Here is a 23,278-nt window from a genome sequence, read left to right as displayed (position 1 = left end):
TTGGCAGTTGCAATATGGAGGATGGATGCAGGATGGACTCAAGGTCAGCCCCTTTCTTCGCTTTTTCTTTTCTCCCTGTTATTTCTGTACCATTTCCATCTAGAGAGAACTCACAAGGTTTCCTGCTAGAAAAAAACCCTGGAGGATGTATCTGGACTTCTACAGGGAGGCAGTGGCCACACCAATGTATTCAGAAAAGAGGGAAATCTCTCTGAATAAAAAGAACTGCCTGGTGAGCTGGATATCAAGCTGAATAAGGTGCATAAAACCAAAATGGCAGTGGGCTGTGGCCAGGGAACTGCCAGTTCCCTAACATATAAGCAGGAGGTCCACTCCAGCAGCTCGAGAAGAGCATCTGGTTGACTGAACAGCACTGATCTTGTTGGTGCTGCAGAAGGATGTATGACGTTACAACACGTGCTGTTACAACGCGTGCTGTTACAACAAAACTGTTACAACGCAAGTGGATTTACAACGCATGCCATTACAACGCAAGTCTTTACATCGACTGGCACTAGATGGCGTGCTAACATTAGAAAAGTGTAATTTACTATTCCAACTCCAGTCCACTTAACAGTAGGGAAGGCGTTGGGATAGTAAACTACACTATTTGTAATGATAGCACGCCATTTAGCGCAAGTCGATGTAAAGACTTGCGTTGTAATGGCATGCGTTGTAAATCCACTTGCGTTGTAACAGTTTCGTTGTAATGGCAGTGCGTTGTAAAAGTTGCGTTGTAAAGGTTGTTCCCCGCTGCAGAATGTTCAGCTGCGTGCTTCCCATTTCCTCCTTGTTAGCATCCAGCCCCAAGGCCCTGATAATGTTCTGTTGGCTTCAGAAACGGACTGCATCAAGAAACTACATTTGCAAGGGTAGGTAGGAGGAGTAGTATTTCCATGGTGTGCACACTCCATCTCTGTATCAACTGTTGCTTGATATATTCTTCATGGACCCTGCTGCTGCTTTTGCAGTGGTCTAGCTTAAGATCTAGATGTTGCAAGAGAGGCATGTGTGGTCTAGACTAGGATCCCTTATCTGTCTGGGGACTAACACTCTGTTGTTGTAAGTCAAAATGCTATCTGCTTCCCTTCACTATAGTGATTGGTCAAGCCAGTGAAGAGTCACTGACCAATTGCCTTCAATAACCTTTGTTTTATGGCTATAGTAACTCACTTGACAAATTAAAGATACGTTGTGTTGTTGATTGTCCGGGTTTATTCTTTGTTTCAGCCTGTTTTCGGGGTTGGAAATCAGGAGGACTACAACCTGTAAAGGTTTGCAAAGTATGTCCGTAGTGGGGAAGGACTGCAAGCCCCCACTCGGCAGTGCTGCATTTACAATCAGGTAGCTATCCAAAAGAGTTCTGTCACTGATTAGTGTTCACGAACAAAATCTAATATTTATTTACAGGGAACCACTGACCCTGGTTTAACAATGTATTGTGAAATAGTACCTTTTCAATATGTGTTCGCTTTATGGACATTTTACTATACGATTCAAATTTCAACTTAGAAGGTACATGTATTTATATATTTTGAGATATTGCTGAAGTGCTGGATTTTTGCAACTCTATCAGGACATTCACATCCTTACTGTAATTGTGTTGCCTTATACATTTCACCTGCCCTGTATCCTGACCCTACAACAAATCTTTGAGGTGTGCCTTGACTGCTCATCCACCTGCCCCCCTAGTTCCTAGAATCCTACTTGGCAGTAACACCTGCTCTCATACCCTTGTTAGCGCATAGTTGTACCTGCAACTGCCCAGGATGGAGAATAAGCCTGACGGGAGGATTTTTTTTTTTTATTAAATGTTTGCTGTTACCTAGATCCTACCTAGCAGCAGCGAATATATCTGAACTTATGAACATGAGAAGGGCCTGTGCTGGAGAACCAGATTTCTGTTGGTTTCATCTGGTGAAGGCTGATGGATACATTTCTCTCTATAGCAGAAACTACTATACAGCTTTATGATGAGAGTTTTCAAACAAAGTGCCCAGGTCAGTGGTATTATTTTGGTTGGACTTCAAAGGGGAATGTGAGTGATGCTGAAAGACCAGAGAGAAGTCAATGACAAAAAAAAAGATACAGTAAAACAATGCCTCAGATTAAAGGCAGAGTAAACCACACGACTTTCCATGTGCTAATTAGAAATCCATTCAACGACAAGCTCTCATTAGAACATTAAACAGTCACTATATATAAACTGAGAAAAAGAGAAAGAATCACAAGTGGTCTCTAATAGGGAAACACTCTTATTCAATGGAGAAATGTAATTCCACCCACTTAGATTCAGAAACATTAATACCTCCTTTTAGTGCAAAAGAACCAGTTACTCATCAAATAGGAAGCTTGGGTCTCCTGCATAAAGCAGAAGGGCTTTGGACAGCCTCTTTGCCTTATTTTCATAGATGGTGGCAGGGAAAATCCCCGTCTCTTTCCCCACACCCCCTCAGTGGAAGGCTGTCCTCCAGAAACTACAGACATATCTTGGGTGTAGCAAATGTCTTGAGATTTTGAATTTCTAGGTACATTCTTCTCAATGATGCTAAACTTGACATCTAGCATCTTTGCAGTGGATGCCTTAAAGTCAGGCAGCGTAATGACAAGTAGTTCTCTGATAAGGAGGTGTTGATGGGCATTTTGGGAACAGGCATTCCCATGACTAGTGTCTTGAAAACCGACCACATATCCGCACAGAATGACACTGATCTACCCACAAGAGAAAAATGGATCAGAGTAGAAAATGATGGGTCTCAGCGGGTTTTGGAGAGGACCTTAGGCAAACAGTGGTATGCAGGTTGTTTACTCCTAAGTTTTTTTGTAAGAATCAAGTCCATACCTGACAACTGATCTGACAGTTTCAGCTGAGGATCACTAAGACACCTAGCATAGGAAGATCTCCAACGGAATCTTTTGCCAAATTTTAGTTTTCATGTCAAAGTGAATTAACCCCAGACACAACACTAAGTTAATTTCACTTCTAGAAGTCTTAGTTAACTAATATGTGATACAGACAACTAATATTTTATACAGATACTAGGAAGGCTCATTTAGCATTGCCAAATTGCAACCACATTTATTTTAATGTGTAACCATTGTACCATTAGGAGAAGAGGAAAAAGAAATGACAGGAGATAACTGAAGACATAATAAAACAATTCCAAAGACAACTATGGCTGAAAAATAAAATGGTAAACCCAGTAATCGAAAAAATGAGAAACGCAAAGAAAGAAGAAAGAATCACAGAAATTACAAACCAGAACAGGCATTGTCAAAGCCAATAGGTATGCAGTTGTTAAGGCTTGTTCTTTAAAGGATTCTACAAACTTTCATTGTTGAGAAAGCTGATGAACTATCATCAATCTTTCCAAAAAATAATTAAAAGCAACAACAAAAAATACTTGGTCTCAAAAATGACACACTGCAATTTCAGTCACTGGCACTTAAGGGAACTACTTGTGTGTGGACGCAATCCTTGTGAAAGCAAAGAGTACTGTCACTGACAGTGAAAATAAGCAATGAGCCGACTCACTGCCCCATGCTGCAGTGGGGGAAAAATGGATGACGAGGGCTGGCTGTTAGCCCCAGTAAGAAAATGCATTGAACAAACATTTTTAGGGAAATCACAAGGTCTTGGCCAACGCCATGCCTAAAAAACAAAAAGAGGCATATTTTTACAGTAAAGTGGACTTGTAAAGGCAGGAAATTCAGAGATTTATTTTCCTGTGTGTAGAAGGCTAGGCTTTAAAGTGAAAATCCTTTTTCTATGAAGACTTCTAATACTGAGGGCATTTTTACCTTTTTCCTTATACATGTCAAATTATTTTATATTTTTATGGGTCGTTTTGAGAACGTAAACTATTCTGAAAATCAGCAATAAAATGGATGATCCTATTAAGAACAAAATAAAGTGAAATTGAAATATGGAGCTGCAAACGTAAATGAAAGTCATAGTCATAATAAAAAGAAAGACACGTGTGGAAGAAAAAAAAACGTCAGACAGTCATATGTACCCCCGAGGTCATGCAATGAAAGCAGTTTTAATGACTTGCCTCCTAACCTTAAAGGAACATAGGAGAGCCCTAAATTTCACTTGGATCATAAAAGATCAGAGGCAAAGGATTTCAGATGTCGATAATAGCTCTTTTCATTCAAAGCAGAGAAGCTGGTATTGCAGTACAAATGTGTACACTCTACCCTAGGTTTCTGAGAAGGATGGCTGTGGGACAGGACCTGTATATGCCCTTGCCATGAATTCCCCAGGCCTACAGGGGCTTGAATTAAAGACGGAACATGTGGCCATGCTTTGCATTTAGTTATGGTTAAACTGCGGGGTGGCCAGGTTAATAACATCAATCCACATATAAAGTTGTGCAAATATTTAAAGATGTAAAATGACTCAATACTCACCAAAAAAGATAGCACAGAAAAAAATAATAAAATATTTGAAACATTGCTGGAGAAGAGTGGCTCTCCTTTGCCTTCGGAAAGTATCTGACGTTTCTGCAAAGCCAGGTATAAGAAAGCAAAAAGCATTCCATGGAACACAGCCTGCAAAAGAAATAAACATTATTACGAGCAGGAAAAGTGTAAGGTTCGAAGATGATTACAAGCAATCATTTCATTATTGGACACGGAATAGAAAGTAGATTAAGGTACACAACAAGTATACAAATGAGTATTCATTGAAAGGAGAGGCAAATCCCTCTAAACGTTAACAAGCATTGGCAAAGCCAACAGGTCCACAATTTTGTTACAGGACGTTTTAGGTAACACTTGTTTTACTTTGTGTGTTTTGCCTAAGCTGTCTCATAAAGAAAATCTCATAATGAAACAATACCTTGGGGCAATGTTCCTGCTAGTATTTTTTTCCTTTGAGCGCCTGCACCTCCCTCGTGTTGCTTGCCCACTTGCCCTCCTCCCGCTGTAATATATATTATATACCTATACATATATATATATATATATATATATCATATAAACAAATTTTAAATTAAGCTTATTTCTTTTTCTTATTTAGGGGAACCCTCTCCCCCTCCCCCAACAACCCCACTTTTTAGCTGAATTATAAAAATGTTTTCTCTTTTGTGAGGGATCCCTTACATCCCCCTTTTTTAATTACCTTTACCACCCAATAACCTTACCCACCCTTGAACCCTAAAGCCCCATGCCCTAAAAATACCCTCAGCACCCATACCAACCCCTAAAGCCTACAACTAACCTTACGACTCATAACCTTACCTACCCAGAAATCATAAAAATACCTGGCCCACCCTACACCCCTCAACCCTAAAAATACCCTTGCCATAGCTTAAAGAGGAAAAACATGCTATGACGCGGTCAACGCTAGCAGTGCTTAATTTGAGCTAGTGGTTTCCAGTGCTCAGCACTAGCACTTAATCATCAACACTGGTGCTGTGAGTGGCAGCTGCCCACATACATGTGGCCCAACAGCCATGACAAATGCGGGGAGCCCGGCCACTCTGCTCAGGCCAATGGGAACAGCAGTGCCCCCGTAATGCCTACACAAGAAAAAAAAATGCCCTCCAAGGTTGGGGTCAGGACGGCCGTGGGTCAGGACGGCCGCTGGGAGACATGCCCTGCCACCGTCAGCAAGGATACCTCGCTGGGTCCCCCGCAGGCAGAATAGACTCAATTATAGCTGCCTGAGAGTGTGGTGCACCTGCAAAGTTCATGTTGTAGCCACTTGGTCCGACCTGGGCCTCACACAGACCAGGCTCCCAGCAGACTCCTGACTGCCACACTCGGAGCTCACTCCCCACTGTCTCAGGAAGGTGGGGGGAGGAAGTATGGGGGAGGGGAAGTGCTGCTCCCCTCTGTGGTGCACGGCCTCTTCAGTCCTTTGCGGCTGGGGCAGCTACAGACGACGACCCGTTCCGGTCTTCTTCCTGGTGGTGACTCTGGGTAGCCGCATTGGTTGCCTGGCAATGCCAGTGACTCCTTCCCACTGACTAGCGGCTGCTCTCGACTTCTTCTCTCTTGGGCTCATGCCACAGCGGGTGGGGCCCAGCCCAGAACTTGTGCTCTTGGTGGTGAACTTGATGACAGAAGCCCTGAAAATACACTAGGCCCTCGGCAATTATGGCCCCGGGTGATCCTTTTCGCCCCAGAAACAGGCACACTGGAAACTTCCAATAAACAAAAAGCCCCAGGATATTTCATATACGCACAATATTCCATGCGCTAGATCTCTTTTCTGATGAAAAACCACAGCCCTCACTGCGCGCTGTTTTGCCAATTGGTGAAAGAACAGTGCAGTCCTTTTATCTGCCCCAGACAGGAGCAGCAACTGCAGGTCGTCCTACCCCCACTGAAATCAGGGACAGTGCTCCCCACAGCCCTGAGCCCTCCTTCCAGGCAGGTTACTCTTAGACCCAGCAAGGAACTTTCCTGAAGTCTGATCTCCCCGAGACTTTTAACAGGAGGCAAGCACACTCAAGCCCTTGGAGATTCTTCACAAGCAGGAGACCACAGCAGGGCAAAAAGAGTCAGTCCTTTTCCTTCACCACAGACAGAAGCAGCAACTGCAGGCCAACCCACAGAAAAGGTTGCGATCCTCATACAGTTCTTCTAGCTCTTCTGCTTAGCAGGGTCCTCTTGTTTCTTGAAGTAATCTAAAGTGCTGGGGTTTAAGGTCTCATACTTGTACCCCATTTTGTCATTGTTCTCTTTGTGGCAGAGTCCCTGTGCTCAGTCCAAACCAGTTCTGTCCTTTCCGGTCCAGCATGACCATAAGGGGTGGAGACAGCATTGTGCAAAGGAGACAGAATCTATTCAGGTGCTAGCGATACTCCTCCCACCACTCTAAATACAGACCAGACCTAATCAGCTCAGCGATGAGTCACCCAGGAAAGGCAGGACACACCTCAACACCCTTGTAACTGTCTAGAGTGGATGTATATCTCCAAATCCAGGCGTGGAATACACAAACAGTCAGAGACACACAGAACGGTAAAGCAAGAAAATACCCACTTTCTAAAAGTGGCATTTTCACGCACCCAATTTGAAAATCAACTTTACCAAAAGGTGCGTTAATAAATTCTGAGTTCAGAGAGCCTAAACTCCATTTATCTATTTTGTCCCAATTGAAAGTTACACATGTAATATGTTACAGTGAAACCCCAATGATAGCCTACGGGACAGACCGTATCTTAACAATCAGAAACAGAATATAAAGTATTTCACTTTCATGACGTGTAAAACACACCAGTACATGTCCCACCTTTCACATACACTGCACCCTGTCCATGGGGGTACATTGGGCCTTCCTGAGAGGTGCCTTACATGTAGGAAAAGGGACCGTTTGTGCCTGGCAAGTGGGTGTGCTTGCCAAGTTAACATGTCAGTTTGAAACTGCGCACGCAGACACTACAGTGGTAGGTCTGAGACACATTTTCAAGGCTACTCATGGGGGTGGCACAACAAGTGCTGCAAGCCCACTAGTAGCCTTTTATTTACAGGCCTTGGCACTCAGTGCACTCTACTAGGGAATTACCAGTAAATCAAATAGGCCAATCACGGATAACCGATCATATTCACAATTTACATAGAGAGCATATGAACTTTAGCACTGACCAGCAGTGGTAAAGTGTCCAGAATCCAATAGCCAACAAAAAAGGGTAAGAAAAATAGAAGACAAAAGGCAATGGGTTTGGGGATAAACCTGTGCAAAGGGCCAGGTCTAACTACTGGATTCCCCTTTTGCAGTGCACACATGAAGAGAAAATTTCCTTCCACGCTGCTGCATCCTTTTTAAATGAGCAGCAAGGAAAGACTCTCTCTCTGTGACAGTAATCCGTTGTGTGGTCCTGCAGAGGTGCCTGGTGCTGTGAAAGTGCAAAGTGTGTGCACACGTGCACCTTACAGAGAACATAGCCCTGGGGTATAACAATATGTTAGTTAGGAGTAAGGAGCCTTAATGAAGAGATTGTATTAGCAGAGTTAAGCTCTGACAGGGAGTAAGACAAGGAATTCTGTGTTGTAAATGATGAACTTATGGCCAATATAATGGATTATAGATACTTTTGGTCAAAGGGTCATTATTTTGTTGCATCTTTAACAAAGCCTATGCTCTCCCACATACTTACTGGGGAACAAATAAAAGTATAAATCCAACAATATGTTCTCATGACAGCAAAGTAAAAGAAGTACTGGCAAAGCCAATAGGTCTTGCCTTCTGACCTACTGGCTTTGCCAATGGTTGCAGTGATTCTTTACATTATCCCGGATAATGTGCAGGATGGGTAAAGAAGAACTTTAAGAAGTCCATAACACAGTGGCCAGTGTAATTTTGTTTAGGAATGGGTACCACATATGTACAGAAACAAAAAGTGCAAAAGCTTTTTTTTTTTTTCTTTCTAAAGCAGGTGGGGAAACCAACACAACGGTGGAAGCAAAATGGCAAACGGGTGGGTTGATGCAACACTGGGGGGGGGGGGGGGGTATAGCAACATGGGGGCGGGGGAGCAACACTGGGCGGGGTAAAACTACACAAGGCGGTTGGGTGGGGTGAAGCAACACAAGGGGAGGTGGGTGGGAGAAGAAACACTTGTGAAGCAGTACAAGGGGGATGGGTGGGGTGAGGGGGATGGGTGGGGTGAAGCAACACAATTGGGAAGCAACACAAGGGGGCGGGTGGGGCTGAAGCAACACATTAAAGCAACACGGGGAGAGTGGGGTGAAGTAACAGTTAAAGCAATGCAAAGGGCGGGAGGGGGGAACAAGGGGACACAGTGGGGTGAAGCAACACTGGGACACAGTTAAAGTGAAGAAACACAAAGACACGGGTGGGGTGAAGAAACACAGGGATGTAGTTGAGAGAAGAAACATGAGGATGCATGCGGTGGGGTGAAGAAACACAAGGACGCAGGTAAGGTGACTCAACAAAGGGACACGGGTGGGGTGAAACAACATGGGGACGCGGGTGGGGTGAAGCAGGCAGCTATCTGAGTATTCCTGCCATCCGGGCATGTGGTTCTAGGCATGTAAGGGTTCTAGTCGCTGCAATTGTTTATCTATGGAATAGCTCTCAAATAAGTATACGCTGAATTTTGACTTTAAAAATCCTGCTATTCTGGGTGAAAAAAACCAAGGCAATACCGCCATCATTTCATATTTCTCCGAACAGTAAAGTACAATGGAGGGCCTCATACTACAGTGTGCGGTCCCAGATTATTACAAGGAAACATCTAGTGAAAACATTATTGTGCTTCTATTTGAACTTGCTGGTCTTGGACTGATGCATATGTTTGTTGGTCACAGAATACAGAATGAATAACAGCGAGGTCAGCTAAAGAGCTTGTTGAACTGCATCCATTTGGTTGGCGCATGGCTGGTGTGTACAAGTCATCACAACTGTTTGGATCAGAGTAGGAGTGGGTCAGCCACCCGCAACTACACCAACAAGAACAAGTTCACCAAAGCAGCTGACTTGAGTTAGACATGTGGGTGCTGCACTGTTAACAGAGGTGAATTATGGTTATTATATTCAATGCACAGAATAATTATGCGGGCTCATATACATGTTGAAGCGTATAAACTCTTAAAATATTAATGCGGTTCAAGTAAAACGGATAGGTATGGCTGGACTGTCATTGCACATAGGGGGTTCCAGTCAAGCAAGTGGGTCAAACGGAAACTGTACAGTCGCTCGCCTAAAGCAGCAGACTTTGACAACAAGCGGGGAGATATCAAAAAAGACTTTGGAGGACTGCACCAAGTACCATCCGCACCTATCCAGGGCCCCCCCTTCTGAGAAGAAGCGAAGGAGCGGTAGTGGGCCAATAAGACAGCAAGAGTAATGCAGGTTGTTCAAGAAAGGCGTAACACATTTGCCATAAATTTAACTAAGAACTGTGGGTGGCAGGAAGAGAAGAAGTGGTGGCAGAAAAGATGGATGGCAGACTGCTGGAGAAATGTGGCACATGTATGAAGATGCAGAGAATGGCTGATTGAAAAGAAGGGGGAATTAAAGGAGGTGTGGCCACAGCTACAAGATGTTCCCCTAAACTGAAAATGAACTCAGTTAAAACAAACAAATGTAACCGAAATAAAACAGAATAAAATTCTGATTCTGACTCGATTTTTGACAGTGATGTTAATTCCAGCAAATTTAACACTACTGCATAAATCAGCACATAAAATAAGGATAGAACCATCTGATCCACTACGCCTGTACCCGATTGCATAAGAGAAACGGTTTGTATAATATCAAAAATAAATGTTTTGCCGCAAACACAATATTTTGAAAGAAGCTTAAAATTATTGGTAAATTTATTCACGAAAAATTGGAACATTGATTGAAAGCCACTTTTAAATCCGCGTCTCTTTACTCATTAAATCTCACTCACAGCAGCATTCCCATCTGAGATATTTCCAAGACAGGCCCAAGTTTAGGGGGATAGTAGAGAGACGAGTTCTTCTTTGTAGAACTTGAATGTGGCTGCTTAGGCACAGTCCAATTACCGACTCATGAGAATCTGGAACCGCCTTTGACATCTTTGGAATCGATTTCACGCTGAGATTGAATGTCTACACTTCTCCAACATCAGACTTATGTAGTACTTTCTATGCCGAATGGAAAGGAGGGCCTGCCCTGCTACAGACCTCTCTCAAGAGGAGGGTCCCTAACTGGACACAACACAAGAAGAAGCACCCGATGGCACACATTTTTGAGCAGTCTGATCGACGACAGCGATTTTACACAGATCAATCAATCAGTCCTTATAGAGCGCTGCTAATCACCCCGGGGGGTATCCAGGAGCTGATGGGTGGCGTTGGTCAAACAACCAGGCTACACCTACACGCCGGTCTCACCTGCGGAGTAAAGAGAACAGGACATCAAGGAAGACATAGCCCTTGAAGGATTTGGAGATCACCATGGAGTAATCGGTTAGGCTCTTGGAAGAAGGTGCCACCCTGTACTGAGAGACAACTGGCCGTGCAAGCCGATCGTTTGTCGCCCCCTGGATGCTACCAGCACTCATGGGAAGTCAGGGCTTCTGGTTCGTATATTGGAGCTGGATCACAGATGGAGAATGCTGTACATCAAAAGATCCCGGGGGCCCTGAACTGTGCCTGGTACTCAGTCCTACTGGTCTCTGATAGCACTATGGCACTTTGGCTCATCTCAACTCTGTCCTGTGAAATCAACCTATATTCCTGATACAGCAATTAATGGAAAGGATTTCTCAAGGCATCAGTTCAAAGTCAGCTCTCCATTATACAACTGAGGCCTTGGAGCAATAGCTGCGGTAAAGTGTTCATAAAAGAAAACATAAACCTAATTTGTGTGGCTTAAGGGGCAGAATGGAATAAAAACATACTGCAAAGCAAATTTTGATCCACCGATCTATCAGGTAATTGAGGAAGTTCGATGTGCTGAACAGGTAAGGTATAAGGTGACTCACGCCTGCTAGTATTGCGAGCCCATGCGTTTTTAACATCTTAATAAGCAATTACTATTCTAGCCACACAGTGGCAGCCGGCACCAGAAATGGGGACTGAGAGAACGTGGTGAATACACAACAAACAATTCCACCCCTACTTCCAAAAGCCCCACCCACACTGACACCATTGCAAAAGCACTACTAGCACCGTTGATGCAAGCAATTCCCTCACCCGCCCACACCAATCCACTATGTCTGGCAACCTGCAAGAAGGAGCTCCTTCTCACTGTTGAGAAGGCCCAGGGCCTGTTGTCTGTTAGGGGTAGGTTAGACCTCTGTGGTCTTTATTTAGGTAAGTCAGAATAGGGTCACACATTTTAGTGAATTTGAGGGTTTTTCCTTTCAGGTCGTATGCTATTTCCTGATAAACGAGCAGTTGTCAAAGATTCTGTAGTTGGGAGTCACTACCTTGCCCCATAGCCCCAAAATGATTTGTTTAGTGGTGAATAGCAAGTAAGATAGAGATTCTTTTCCCTGTGGTTGAGAATAACGAATAGTTTCTTACCTGTCGGTGTAGTTTTGCAGCTTGAAGATCTTTCTGGATTCACTATGCTGTGCATTATTCCGCGATCTTGTGGTTGGGTCCGGATTCGTAGTCTTTTCTTTGGTTTTTTTTTTTTTTTTTTCGTAGCCCAGGTGGGCGTCGACGTACACCATTTGGTGCACCTCCCGTGACGTCGTCGTGCTTCCTGCGGAAGTCCCACCTTTGGGGCGCCATCTTCGGGGTCTTTTTTCCTTTCCTTTCCTCTTTTTTTTTTTTTTCTAACCCTAGGCGATTGATTAATCCTTCTTGTCCCTTTATCTGTATGTTTGTATTTCTTCGATCTTTTCCATTTTACCCCCTCTTCCTCCAGCCTCATCTTCCTGGCGGAGGTGGGTGGGTTCGCTAGTGAATCCAGAAAGATCTTCAAGCTGCAAAACTACACCGACAGGTAAGAAACTATTCGTTTTGCAGCGTGAATCTTTCTGGATTCACTATGCTGTGCATCGATTTTGTAGCGGTTTTCCTAGTTTTGTGGCGGCTGGGTGGTAGATGAGCGTTGGTCGTTGAAAATGTGCTGAAGCACCTTCTGTCCAACTTGTGCTTCCTTGTTCATCTGAATGTCCACGCAGTAGTGTTTCGTGAACGTGTGCACAGATGCCCAAGTTGCCGCGAGGCATATGTCCTGGATGGGCGTGTTCGCCAGGAAGGCCACGGTGGCCCCTTTCTTCCTTGTGGAGTGAGCCTGCGGCCCCTCCGCTAGCTCCTGTCCAGCCTGTTTGTGGCAGAATTGAATAGTGAGGGCAATCCACCTTGCGATGGTGCCCTTAGTCACTGGTCTACCCATGAAGCTAGTAGCAAAGGACACAAACAGCTGTTTCGACTTCCTGAGTTCCTTGGTTCTCTCAATGTAGTGCATCACCGCTCTTCTGGCATCGAGGGTGTGCAGTGGCTTTTCTGCGTTTGTAGTCGGGTTTTGGAAGAAACTTGGTATCTGGATAGCCTGATTTATGTGGAACGCCGACACTACCTTGGGCATGAAGTGTGGGTCCGTTCTCAGGACTATTCTATCTTTGTGAATCTGAATGTAGGGTTCCTGCAGCGTTAGTGCTTGAAGCTCGCTCACCCTGCGTAGTGAGGTTATGGCCACCAGAAAGGCTGTTTTCATAGTCAACATCTGCAGTGTGGCCTTGTGAATGGGTTCAAACGGTGCCTTCATGAGCTCCGTCAGGACCACATTCAGATTCCATGCCGGCGGCGGCAACCTTTTCGGGGGGGCCATCCTTTTGGCTCCTTCCATGAATCTCCTCACCACCTGCGAGCTGAAGAAACTTCCACCTTTTTCACCTCTGGTGTAGGCCACGATGGCCGCTAGGTGTACCCTTAGTGAGCTCGAGCAGAGGTTACTCTTTAGAAGGTGTGTGAGGTACCTCAGTACTGTTGAGTCTCTTGTCATTCTGTTTTGCAGGCCCTTTTTCCGGCACCACACAGTGAACCTCTTCCATTTTGCGCTGTAGCATTTTCGTGTAGTTGGTTTCCTCGCCTCCCGTAGCACTCGCATCGTGCTCGGCAGGAATCTTAGGTGTGCGAACTCTAGGTCTTCAGGAGCCATGCCGCCAGGTTGAGGGTCTCTGGCTCTGGGTGCAGGACCTCTCCGTTTTGCATTGAGAGCAGGTCCTTCCTCCTCTCGAACCTGTATGGGTCGCCTTGTGCCATTTCTTGAATTTGTGAGAACCATGTCTGCCTCGCCCACTGCGGAGCCACCAGGATCAGGGTCATGTTGCTGGTTCTGCACTTGTCGAGCACTCTGTGCAACAGGGGTATCGGTGGAAAGGCGTAGGCAAATGTCCTCGACCAGCTTATCCATAGGGCATTTCCCTTGGATTGCTGATCTGGTTGCCTGGACGCGAAGCTTTGGCATTTTGCATTGTGGCGTGTTGCAAAAAGGTCTATTGTGGGAGTCCCCCATCTCCGGAAGAGTTTCTCCGTTTCCTGGCCATTGAGCTCCCACTCGTGTGATGCTGAGGTCTGCCTGCTTAGCCAGTCTGCCTCCACATTGTCCTTCCCCGGTAGGTGAATTGCCAGTAGATCTATCCTGAGAGGTATGGCCCATCTCCAAATCTCCTGAGCTAGGGATGAGAGCGGGAACGACTGTGTCCCCCCTTGTTTGTTGATGTAGAACATCGCCGTGGTGTTGTCTGTTTGGACCAACACCCTCTTGTTGAACAGGTGCCTCTGGAATGCCTTCAGGGCTAGCAGGATTGTTTTCAACTCGAGGTAGTTGATATGGCGGACCGCATCTGCTGGGGCCCATAGACCCCTCACTCTGAGGTTGTCCATGTGCGCTCCCCATCCCTTCTGCGATGCGTCCGTGGTAATGGTCACTGTTGGGATTGGTGGTGTCAGGCTTCTCCCTGCTGTTATGTTGTCTCTGTTCCACCAAGTTATCTCCTCCTGCACTGCGTGCGTAACAACCACTAGATCCTCCCAGCTTCCGTTTGCTTGTGACCATTGTTGTTGTAGCCATTCCTGGAATGGTCTCATGTGCAGGCGTACATTCGGCACCAGCTGGATACAGGACGCCATCATCCCCATCATCTTGCTCACAGCCCTCACTGTTAGAGCTCGCCCCTTCTGGTAGAGCTTCGCCTCCTTCAGTAGAGCCTCTGTCCTCCTCTCGCTGGGCACTACTGTACTGTTGCGGGAGTTGATCTTTGCCCCCAGGAAAATCTTCACCTGCTCCGGTTCCATCGATGATTTTCCCCAGTGGATCGAGAATCCCAGATTTGTGAGGGTGTCTGTTACGCGTTTTGCGTGACTCTCGCACTTTCCGCGTGAGTTTGCCTTGACCAGCCAGTTGTCCAAGTAGGGGTAGACATGTATTCCCTGCCTTCGTAGGTGCGCCGCTACCGCCGACAGGCATTTTGTAAAGACCCTTGGTGCTGATTTTAATCCGAAGGCCAGGGTCGTGAACTGGTAGTGTTCTTGTTCGATGTTGAATCTTAGAAGGCCCTTGTGCCTTCTGTTTATTGGGATGTGAAGATAGGCATCCTTGAGGTCCACGGTGACCATGAAGTCCCCTTCTCTTATCTGTGGCAGAACCTCCTGCAGTGAAGTCATTTTGAACCTTTGCGTTCTGATGAACTTGTTTAGGTAACGGAGGTCTAGTATGGGTCTGAGGTCTCCGTCTACCTTCGGAACCACGAAGTAGTTTGAGTAGACCCCTTTGTTGCGTTCTCTGAACGGCACTGTCTCTATGGCTCCCTTTTGCAGGAGTTTCCGCGTTTCTTCTCTGAGTATTGCCAGTTCTTGGGCCGATCTCAGTCTTCCCCTTGGTTTCCTGTTTGGAGGTCTTTTCTCCAAATCTACGCAGTACCCGTACTGCACAACGTTCCGTATCCACTTGTCTGTGGTTATACGCCGCCACTCCTGAAGGTAGAACCTCAGTCTTCTGCCTACTGGTGTCGTATGCTCGTAGGCTCTTGAATTTTCTCTTCCCCCTGATGACACTTTTTTGCGCCTCACCCTTGGGGTCCTGACGAGGGTAGGCGTCCTCTTGCGTGCTGAGTCACTTCGTCGAGGGCTGTTCGCCCCCTCTCCTCCTTTGGCCACGTCCGTTCCCTCTCCCGCGAAAGGACTGGCCCTGAGGTTGATATTGCCAGTTTTGCTTCTGCTGACCTTGTCCGTGACCTTCACCCTGCTGACTTTGTTGGAACGCCTGGTGCGACGTCCCCTGCTGGCTTCCTCCCCTACCGTAGGGTCTTCTCGAGGGATTTCCTCGCCTCATTCCCCTCAGCTGTAGGGCCCCCATGGACCTCGCCGTCTCGTTTTCTTTTTTCAGCTGGGTGAGCTTGTCGTCCACTGTTGCTCCGAACAGTGTCTCTCCATTGAAGGGGGTGCCAAGGATGTTGTTCTGCACTTCCGGTTTGAATCCCGAGATTCTTAGCCATGCATGCCTCCTCTCTGTGACCCCTATGGCCATGAGTCTTGCTGAAGTCTCTGCCCCATCCAACGCCGTCTTTATACAGGAGTTGGCGATGTTTTTGCCTTCATCTATCAGGTGAGAGGCTCTCTGCCGGTATTCTTCGGGGAGGTGCTTTACTAACTCCCCCATCTCATCCCAGTGCTGGTATTGGTGTCTATTGAGGAGTGCATTTGAATTCGCCATGCGCCAGTGCATTGCGGCGTTCCTCTCGACCTTTCTTCCTGTGAGGTCAATCCTCCTGCTCTCCTTATCCGGGGGTGGGCCCGAAGTTGCTGGTACGTTGGCCCTTCTCCTGGCCGTGGAGGCTATGATGGAGTCCGCGGTCACGCTACCCTTGATGTAAGGGGGGGTCCAGGGAGGAGTGCTTATATTTCTTCTCTGTCCTGGGCGTGATCGACCGGCAGGTCGCAGGTTCCTTGAAGGCTTCTCTCCCCTGATTCATCACGCTTTGTAGCATGGGGAGGAACTGGCTCCTTGTCTGGATGGGGAGCAGTGTCTCGACGAGAAAATCGGCTTTCGGTTTCTCCTCGTCGAGTTTGACGCCGAAGGCCATTGCTGCGCTCCTGACCACCATATTGTAGACCCCGATGTCGTCGGGTGGCGAAGGCCTCGAAGGGTACGTGTCCACGGGCTCCTCCGGGTTTTCGGTGTCGAGATCGTGCCATTCGACGTCGTTGCTGGTAGATGCCGCCGATTCGTAGAATGACCGTTGGTCTTCTTCCTCGGCTTCTCCCTCATAATAGGGCTCTTCTTCCTCTTCGAGTTCCCTTGTCAGCCCTTCGGCGTCGAACTCGTCTTCGACCTCCTCGACGTCCGCTGATGGAACCGTTGGAATCTTGAATTCCTTCATTCTGGTGTCGAACTCCTTCTTTCTTTGAAGGATGTTCTCCATTTCGGCCTCGAGCCGCCTCTTCTTTTTCTCCATCTCGGAGATGCTTTCGGCGTCGACCGCGGGTCTTTTTGATGAAACTTGCGTCGACGTCGAACGTTCTTTCTGCGTCGATCGGCCCGTTTCATGGGATGCTTTCGACGACCCTTGCCTTTCGGCGTCTTTCGGCACCAGGGAGTCCTTATCTAAGGATCCGCTCGGCCTCTTGTCCGTGGTTCCCCCTTTGGACGTCGAAGTTTTCGGCGCCGGGGCTCCCTTCGTGGACTTTGACTCAGATTTTCTCGAGTCACCCTCGTGTTGTCGAGGTACTTTCTGTTTTGCGCTCGACGATTCTCTTACCTCGTCTTCTTTTTTCTTGTCGGTCTCTACGACCGTGAAGTTTTCGGCTGTCTCGGCGACGTTGTCCTCGTCGTCCGAGGAGAGGCCCAGAGCGTAGAGCGTCGGGGGCTTCCCCTTGCCATCCATGCTGGCGTTGGCCCTTCTCTGCCGCTCTCTCACCCTGAGTGTCTTCGGCGCGAAGGCTGAGCAGGCGTTGCAGTCGATACTCTGGTGATCGACCGGTAGGCAGAGGTTGCAGACCGGATGCTGGTCTCTCTGCGCGAACTTGTGGTGGCAGTTTGGGCAGAACTTGAATGGCGTCTTGTCCATTGCGCTCAGGGTCTCTGAGCGTGCATTCTCCAAGGCCGTCGAAGAAAAAGGGCGCTGGTCCTCCTTTCTTCGCGCTCCTGATGAAATCTTTTCCTTTCCTGATATCTTCTAGTGTTTCTATCGACGAAACTCGCTTTTCTTCCTTCTTCCTTCGAGTGTAATTCTGGAGCTTCCCGATGACGATCCAGACCCAACGGCGGAAAAAAGAATCTGAAGATGGCGCCCCAAAGGTGGGACTTCCGCAGGAAGCACGACGACGTCACGGGAGGTGCACCAAATGGTGTACGTCGACGCCCACCTGGGCTACGAAAAAAAAAAAAAAAAAAAACAAAGAAAAGACTACGAATCCGGACCCAACCACAAGATCGCGGAATAATGCACAGCATAGTGAATCCAGAAAGATTCACGCTGCAAAATGGATATTCTTCCAGGGTCCTCAAGATAAGGAAGGCTGGGTTTTATCTATGTCTTTACCCTTCATTTGAAATTTACTATTAAGAACAGTTCCCAAAACTCACAAGCTTGCGGTATGACCATAATACATGGGGGGTTTGTACACAATACATTGTGTCTGTAACATGTCTCATGGCATGCCTTATCTATAGTATATCGTCGGATGGGATATAAAGCCACCGATATAAGATCTTGTATAGTGTTCTTGCTCCGCTTTACGGCGTGTAAAATTGCTTGCCACTATATAAATGCCATCCCAGTGTTTCTGAACCAAAGTAATGCCGAGATCTTTCTGCCAACATTTCTGATCGGCAACGTCAGATTATGGGGAACGAATATTGAGAATGGTATATGCTCCCAAAACAATTTTGTGTAGGTTTAGAGGAACTTTCTGAAAGTTGTAGGTAATTGTGGGACACTCTCACTAATGTGTGGTTGTGGAACCCAATGTGTGCGCTGTAAGTAGTGGTATCTCTCCCTCAGGGATTCAATATGTATGTTTTACTTAATCAAAAGAGTAAATTTCCCCATTATTATGAAAAAAAGTCTTGAAACTGGAAGCATCCCTGCATTTGCCCCAACTGGAAGCAGATTCTATCAAGACCTTTGGAAAAGTTTGCGTTACCCACAACGTGGGTTATGGGGGATAAGTAAGAGGTGAATAATTCCTTATGGCGGGTCAAACAGTCCCATATCTTCAACAATAATCTTATGGGCGAAACGTAGAGGTTTCAAGACCTCTGTCAGTTTGGAACCCAGAGGACTTCCTTAAAGGGTAGGTTATTCGATTTTGTTCTATGTAGCACCATATTATATCTGTTGAGCCCTGAAGTCATTCATCCACATTTCATATCTATGCGGCATCATAAGTGTCGTATGTCATGCAAACCACCCCCCTCCCCGCTCCTGTCTAAGGTGTGACCTAGCCGCTGTTTTTTCCCATTCCAAAATTAAGTTGGCACAGATATCCAGCAAACGTGATATCTCGCCCTTCATTAAGGTAAGCGGGAAGGGGAGCGGTCAAAGACGTACAATATCTACAGCAGGATTGACTTTTTAAGTGATGCCAATCCTCCGAGCCAGGACAGGTTGTAATTGCCCCACAAATTCATGAATGCTTTCGCCCTCCTTCACAGAATCTTGAAATTGCTTCTGGCGCATTCATACAGGTCTAGGTTTAAAAGAATACGGAGGTAGGTAATCCTTTTTAATGTCCATGGAAAGGGGCTCTCAGTCTGTGGTCTATGGTCTCTGCAAGCTCTCCCCAGAGAACAAGCAAGGGTAGATGGTGCAGTGGACAATTGCATGCCCTTCAGGGATCTCCGCTTCACCCAGATGACCACAGGATTGAATCCCGGCAGACCCACTCAGCCTATTCAATGAGTGCCACAAACTGTATACTAATAAATATCATCTGTATAGTTCCAAGAAACCCTTTGGCCTGAACATGCACTTTAAAAAATAAAAACACCCGAATTCAAGTGTCAGCTACTTCTCTTCAGGGTGGTGTGATTGGAGACAGAGAGGGTTGCATTTTGGCAAGGAGTGAAAAGATCCACGTCAAATCCACTAGTGCTTGGGACCAGAGTTGAGGTTTTGTCCTGAAGGAGCATTAAAGGATTAAACCTGAAGTTAACCTTAATTAAGGATAAAGCTGCTGGATTTTAATTTGTGTATGCAGTCAGGATGTAAAATAGTTCATTTGGAACAGGACATGGCAATGGCTTAGTGGACTGGGCTCTCATCTATGGCTAGGATGCTAAAGGCATAAACCAAAGGTGTAGAGGTTTTGGGACTAGTGAGGACAACAATTTGGCGAATACATGATCACTGAGAAGGAGAAGTTCACATTATTTGATGAAAGGATAGTTGTGTGATACTCCCGATGCTCGACTTGCAGTTAACATGTAAGATAAAGAAAGCTCATTTGTCTAGAGTACAGACCACTCAATGACTGAGCATCTTGTCATTTCTATACATAAGAGTCAAGGACAGATAGGCGCACTCCAAACCCTGCTCTACATTTCTGAAGCAATGGTAAAAGGGGGAGTTACTTGCAGACCAATATAGGCAAATATTAATTTTTTTAAAGTAGGTCTGTGGTATTTCTGTACCGCAAAAATAGCCAAAAGGCAAATTAGAGCTGTGCCGGGTGAAAGATAATCATAAAGTCAACTAATGATAGGAGAAGTACCTGGGTGTGGACTATAAATGCATCATGATGCAGTGATCTTCAAACAGGCGTGTTTTCAACTCTTACCTAAACTGAAGAAGTCATGGCATGGTCCTGATAAATACGGGGATGTTGTTCCTGATAAAGATGGAAAAGGCAAGCTGCCTTGGTTTTTCAATATTTACACATCTCAGTCTTATTTACCCTGTGATGGCTGCGTGTGTGCCGGGAACCACAAGAGATATTGAGCTTGTCTACAAGATAAGGAGGGGTGTGGTCATGATGGCTTTGTAAATCATGCAGCTGGTTTTGAAGATGGTGCTAACTGGCAAACAAAGCCAATCAAGTTCCGTCAGGATGGGGGTACGGTGATCATATTTCCTCAAGCCCTGAATGAGCTTGGTACGGCATGTAGGATATCCTTAAGTGGTGCCAGTGTGGAATCTAGGAGGCCATAAGGCAGGGAGTTGCCAGCATCCAGATGCCAGGGGATGAGGACTTAAACAGCAGCTCTGAAGATGCTTTCTGGAATAAACACTTTCTTTGGAAGACAGAGCATTATGTGTTTTTTGACAATGTGTTCCTTGAGTGCAATGTTAACGTCAAGGGTAAATCAAAGTGACTTGGTATTTAGTGAAAGATGGGGTTTGAAGCGGTCAAGGTTCATGTAACTGAGCCAGGTTTGTACTGTTTTTTGTTTGCTGTTCTTGCCCATTAACAGGAATTCTGTCTTGGCTGGATTAAGCTTCAAGTAGGCGCTGGACATCCAGGTATGGATGATGTGCAAGCTGTGATGCAGGAGTTGTATGTCTGAAGTAGAGAGTGTCCTTTCAAGTAGAATTCTACATCATCCGCATACCAGAGAACTCTGACTTTGTTATATGGGAGTAGACCACCAAGCAACTTTGTGGTACTAATAGACACATCAAAAAGGTGGGCAACCCAATAATCCCCTGAGAGCTTGGGTATCGAGTTAGGTGAAGGTAATTTGCCAACAAGGGGATTGTTTAGCCGAAGGCGTTCCTAAGGCAAGCCCGTCTGCGCCCGGCTGTGCCTGGACCGCACCCAGCGCCAGAACCCCTGGCCCCCGCAGACGCAACAACGCCCGACTGAGGTACGATGCCAGCACCCTCCACGCACTCAACACCGGCCGAGAACACATCTGCTACCGGGCCACCCCGAAGTGCACCCAAGGACCCTTCACCTGCCAGAGCTGAAGCTTCACCAGCATCCGGCCAGCCAAACTGCCAACCAAGATACCCAACTATCTCAACTGCATCCTCCTCAACACCCGCAAACACGCCGTCGAACTGTGGGACCTTCTCGACTCCACCATCCCGGATGTCGCCTTCCTGACAGAGACCTGGTTGAACCCCGCCTCAGCACCCGACATCGCCATAGCCATCCCGGAAGGCTACAGGATCACCCGCAGAGACCGTTCCAACAGAGTAGGAATCGCCATCATCCACAGGAACACTCTCAAGAGTGTCGACCAACACAGACGACACCCTCAACCCTGCCGAACACATGCACTTCCAGATCCACACCGACCCCAAGACCACCCTCCGAGGAACCCTCGTCTACAGACCCCCCGGACCCCGACCGCAGTTCAGCGACTCCATCGCCGACTTCACCAGCACGCACGCCCTCGTCTCCACAGACTACATCCTCCTAGGAGACCTGAACTTCCACGTCGAGAAACAACGCCAACTCCACCACCCTGATTGACAACCTTGCCAACCTCGGACTCAGACAGCTCGTGACAACACCCACCCATGCCGCCGACCACACGCTCGACCCCATCTTCACCGCAAGCCCCCACGTCTCCTTCAACCACACCACCGAACCCCACTGGACAGACCACCACTACATCCACTTCACCTGCAGGAAGCTCAACACGCACCACCGCACTCAACAGAGGCGTCGACGCTGCTGGAGTAAAGTCACCGAAGACCAGCTAACCGCCACCCTCACCCAGAACCCGCCCGCCGACTCCACCGATCCCGACATTGCCGCCCGCAACCTCAGACAATGGATCAACGACAGCGTCAACACCCTCGCCCTGCTCAAGTCACCCTCCAGCAACCGCACCAGCAAGAAGCCACCTGGTTCACCGAAGACCTCCAGGCCTCCAAACGAACATGCCGAAAATTGGAGAACTGGCTCCGCGAACGATCATCGGACAGCTACATAGCCCACAAGAACGCCACCCGCAGACACCATCAACTTATCAGAGGCGCCAAGAGGGCCTCCTTCAAGGACCGCCTAGATAACAACGCGCACAACAGCAAAGAGCTCTTCAACATCGTGAAGGAACTCTCCAACCCCAGCTCCAACACCAACGACATCCCGTCTTCGCAAGACCTGTGCGACTCACTGGCCACCTTCTTCCACCGCAAGATCGCCGACATCTACGACAGCTTCAGCGCCACGACCACCCCGACAACCACCACCCCCACGACCACCACCCGCACCAACCGCCTGCTATCCTGGACCAGCGTCAACGACGAGGACATCAGCAAAATCATGAACACCATTCACTCCGGATCACCATTAGACCCATGCCCTCACCACATATTCAACAAAGCCAGCACAGTCATCGCACCCCATCTCCGGAGAGTAATCAACATCTCCTTTGAGACAGCAACCTTCCCGGAGCGCTGGAAGCACGCCGAGATCAACGCCTTACTCGAGAAACCCAAGGCGGACCCCAAGGACCTCAAGAACTTCCGACCCATCTCCCCGTTTCCATTCCCGGCGAAGATCACGGAGAAAATCGTCAACAAACAACTGACCCGCTACCTCGAGGAGAACAACATCTTGGACCCATCCCAGTCTGGCTACCGCAGCAACCACAGCACCGAAACCGCCCTCATCGCCGCCACCGATGACATTAGGACCCTGCTTGACAACGGAGAAACAGCGGCCCTCAACCTCCTGGACCTGTCAGCCGCTTTCGACACGGTCTGCCACAACACACTACGAACATGCTTACACGACGCTGGAATCCAAGAGAAGGCCCTGGACTGGACCACATCGTTCCTCTCTGGCAGAACTCAGAGCGTCCGCCTCCCCCTTCTGCTCCAAAGCCACCGAGATCATCTGCGGCGTACCCCAGGGCTCTTCCCTCAGCCCCACCCTGTTCAACATCTACATGGCACCACTCGCCCAACAGCAC

The 23,278-nt window shown here is 47.4% G+C and overlaps 1 protein-coding gene across 1 annotated transcript in view; it reads right to left on the bottom strand.

Moving 5' to 3' along the window:
* CASD1 (CAS1 domain sialic acid O acetyltransferase 1) overlaps positions 1–23,278 on the bottom strand; it is a 224,404-nt gene that overhangs the window by 20,727 nt on the left and 180,399 nt on the right. The window contains exon 15 of the mRNA XM_085630840.1: positions 4,414–4,554. Within this exon, the coding sequence (XP_085486966.1) occupies positions 4,414–4,554 (141 nt within the window). The remainder of the gene's footprint in view (positions 1–4,413; positions 4,555–23,278) is intronic.

Source organism: Triturus cristatus, chromosome 10 (genome assembly GCF_964204655.1).
Source record: "Triturus cristatus chromosome 10, aTriCri1.1, whole genome shotgun sequence".
NCBI lineage: Eukaryota > Metazoa > Chordata > Amphibia > Caudata > Salamandridae > Triturus > Triturus cristatus.
This window is presented reverse-complemented; position numbering and strand designations above follow the sequence as displayed.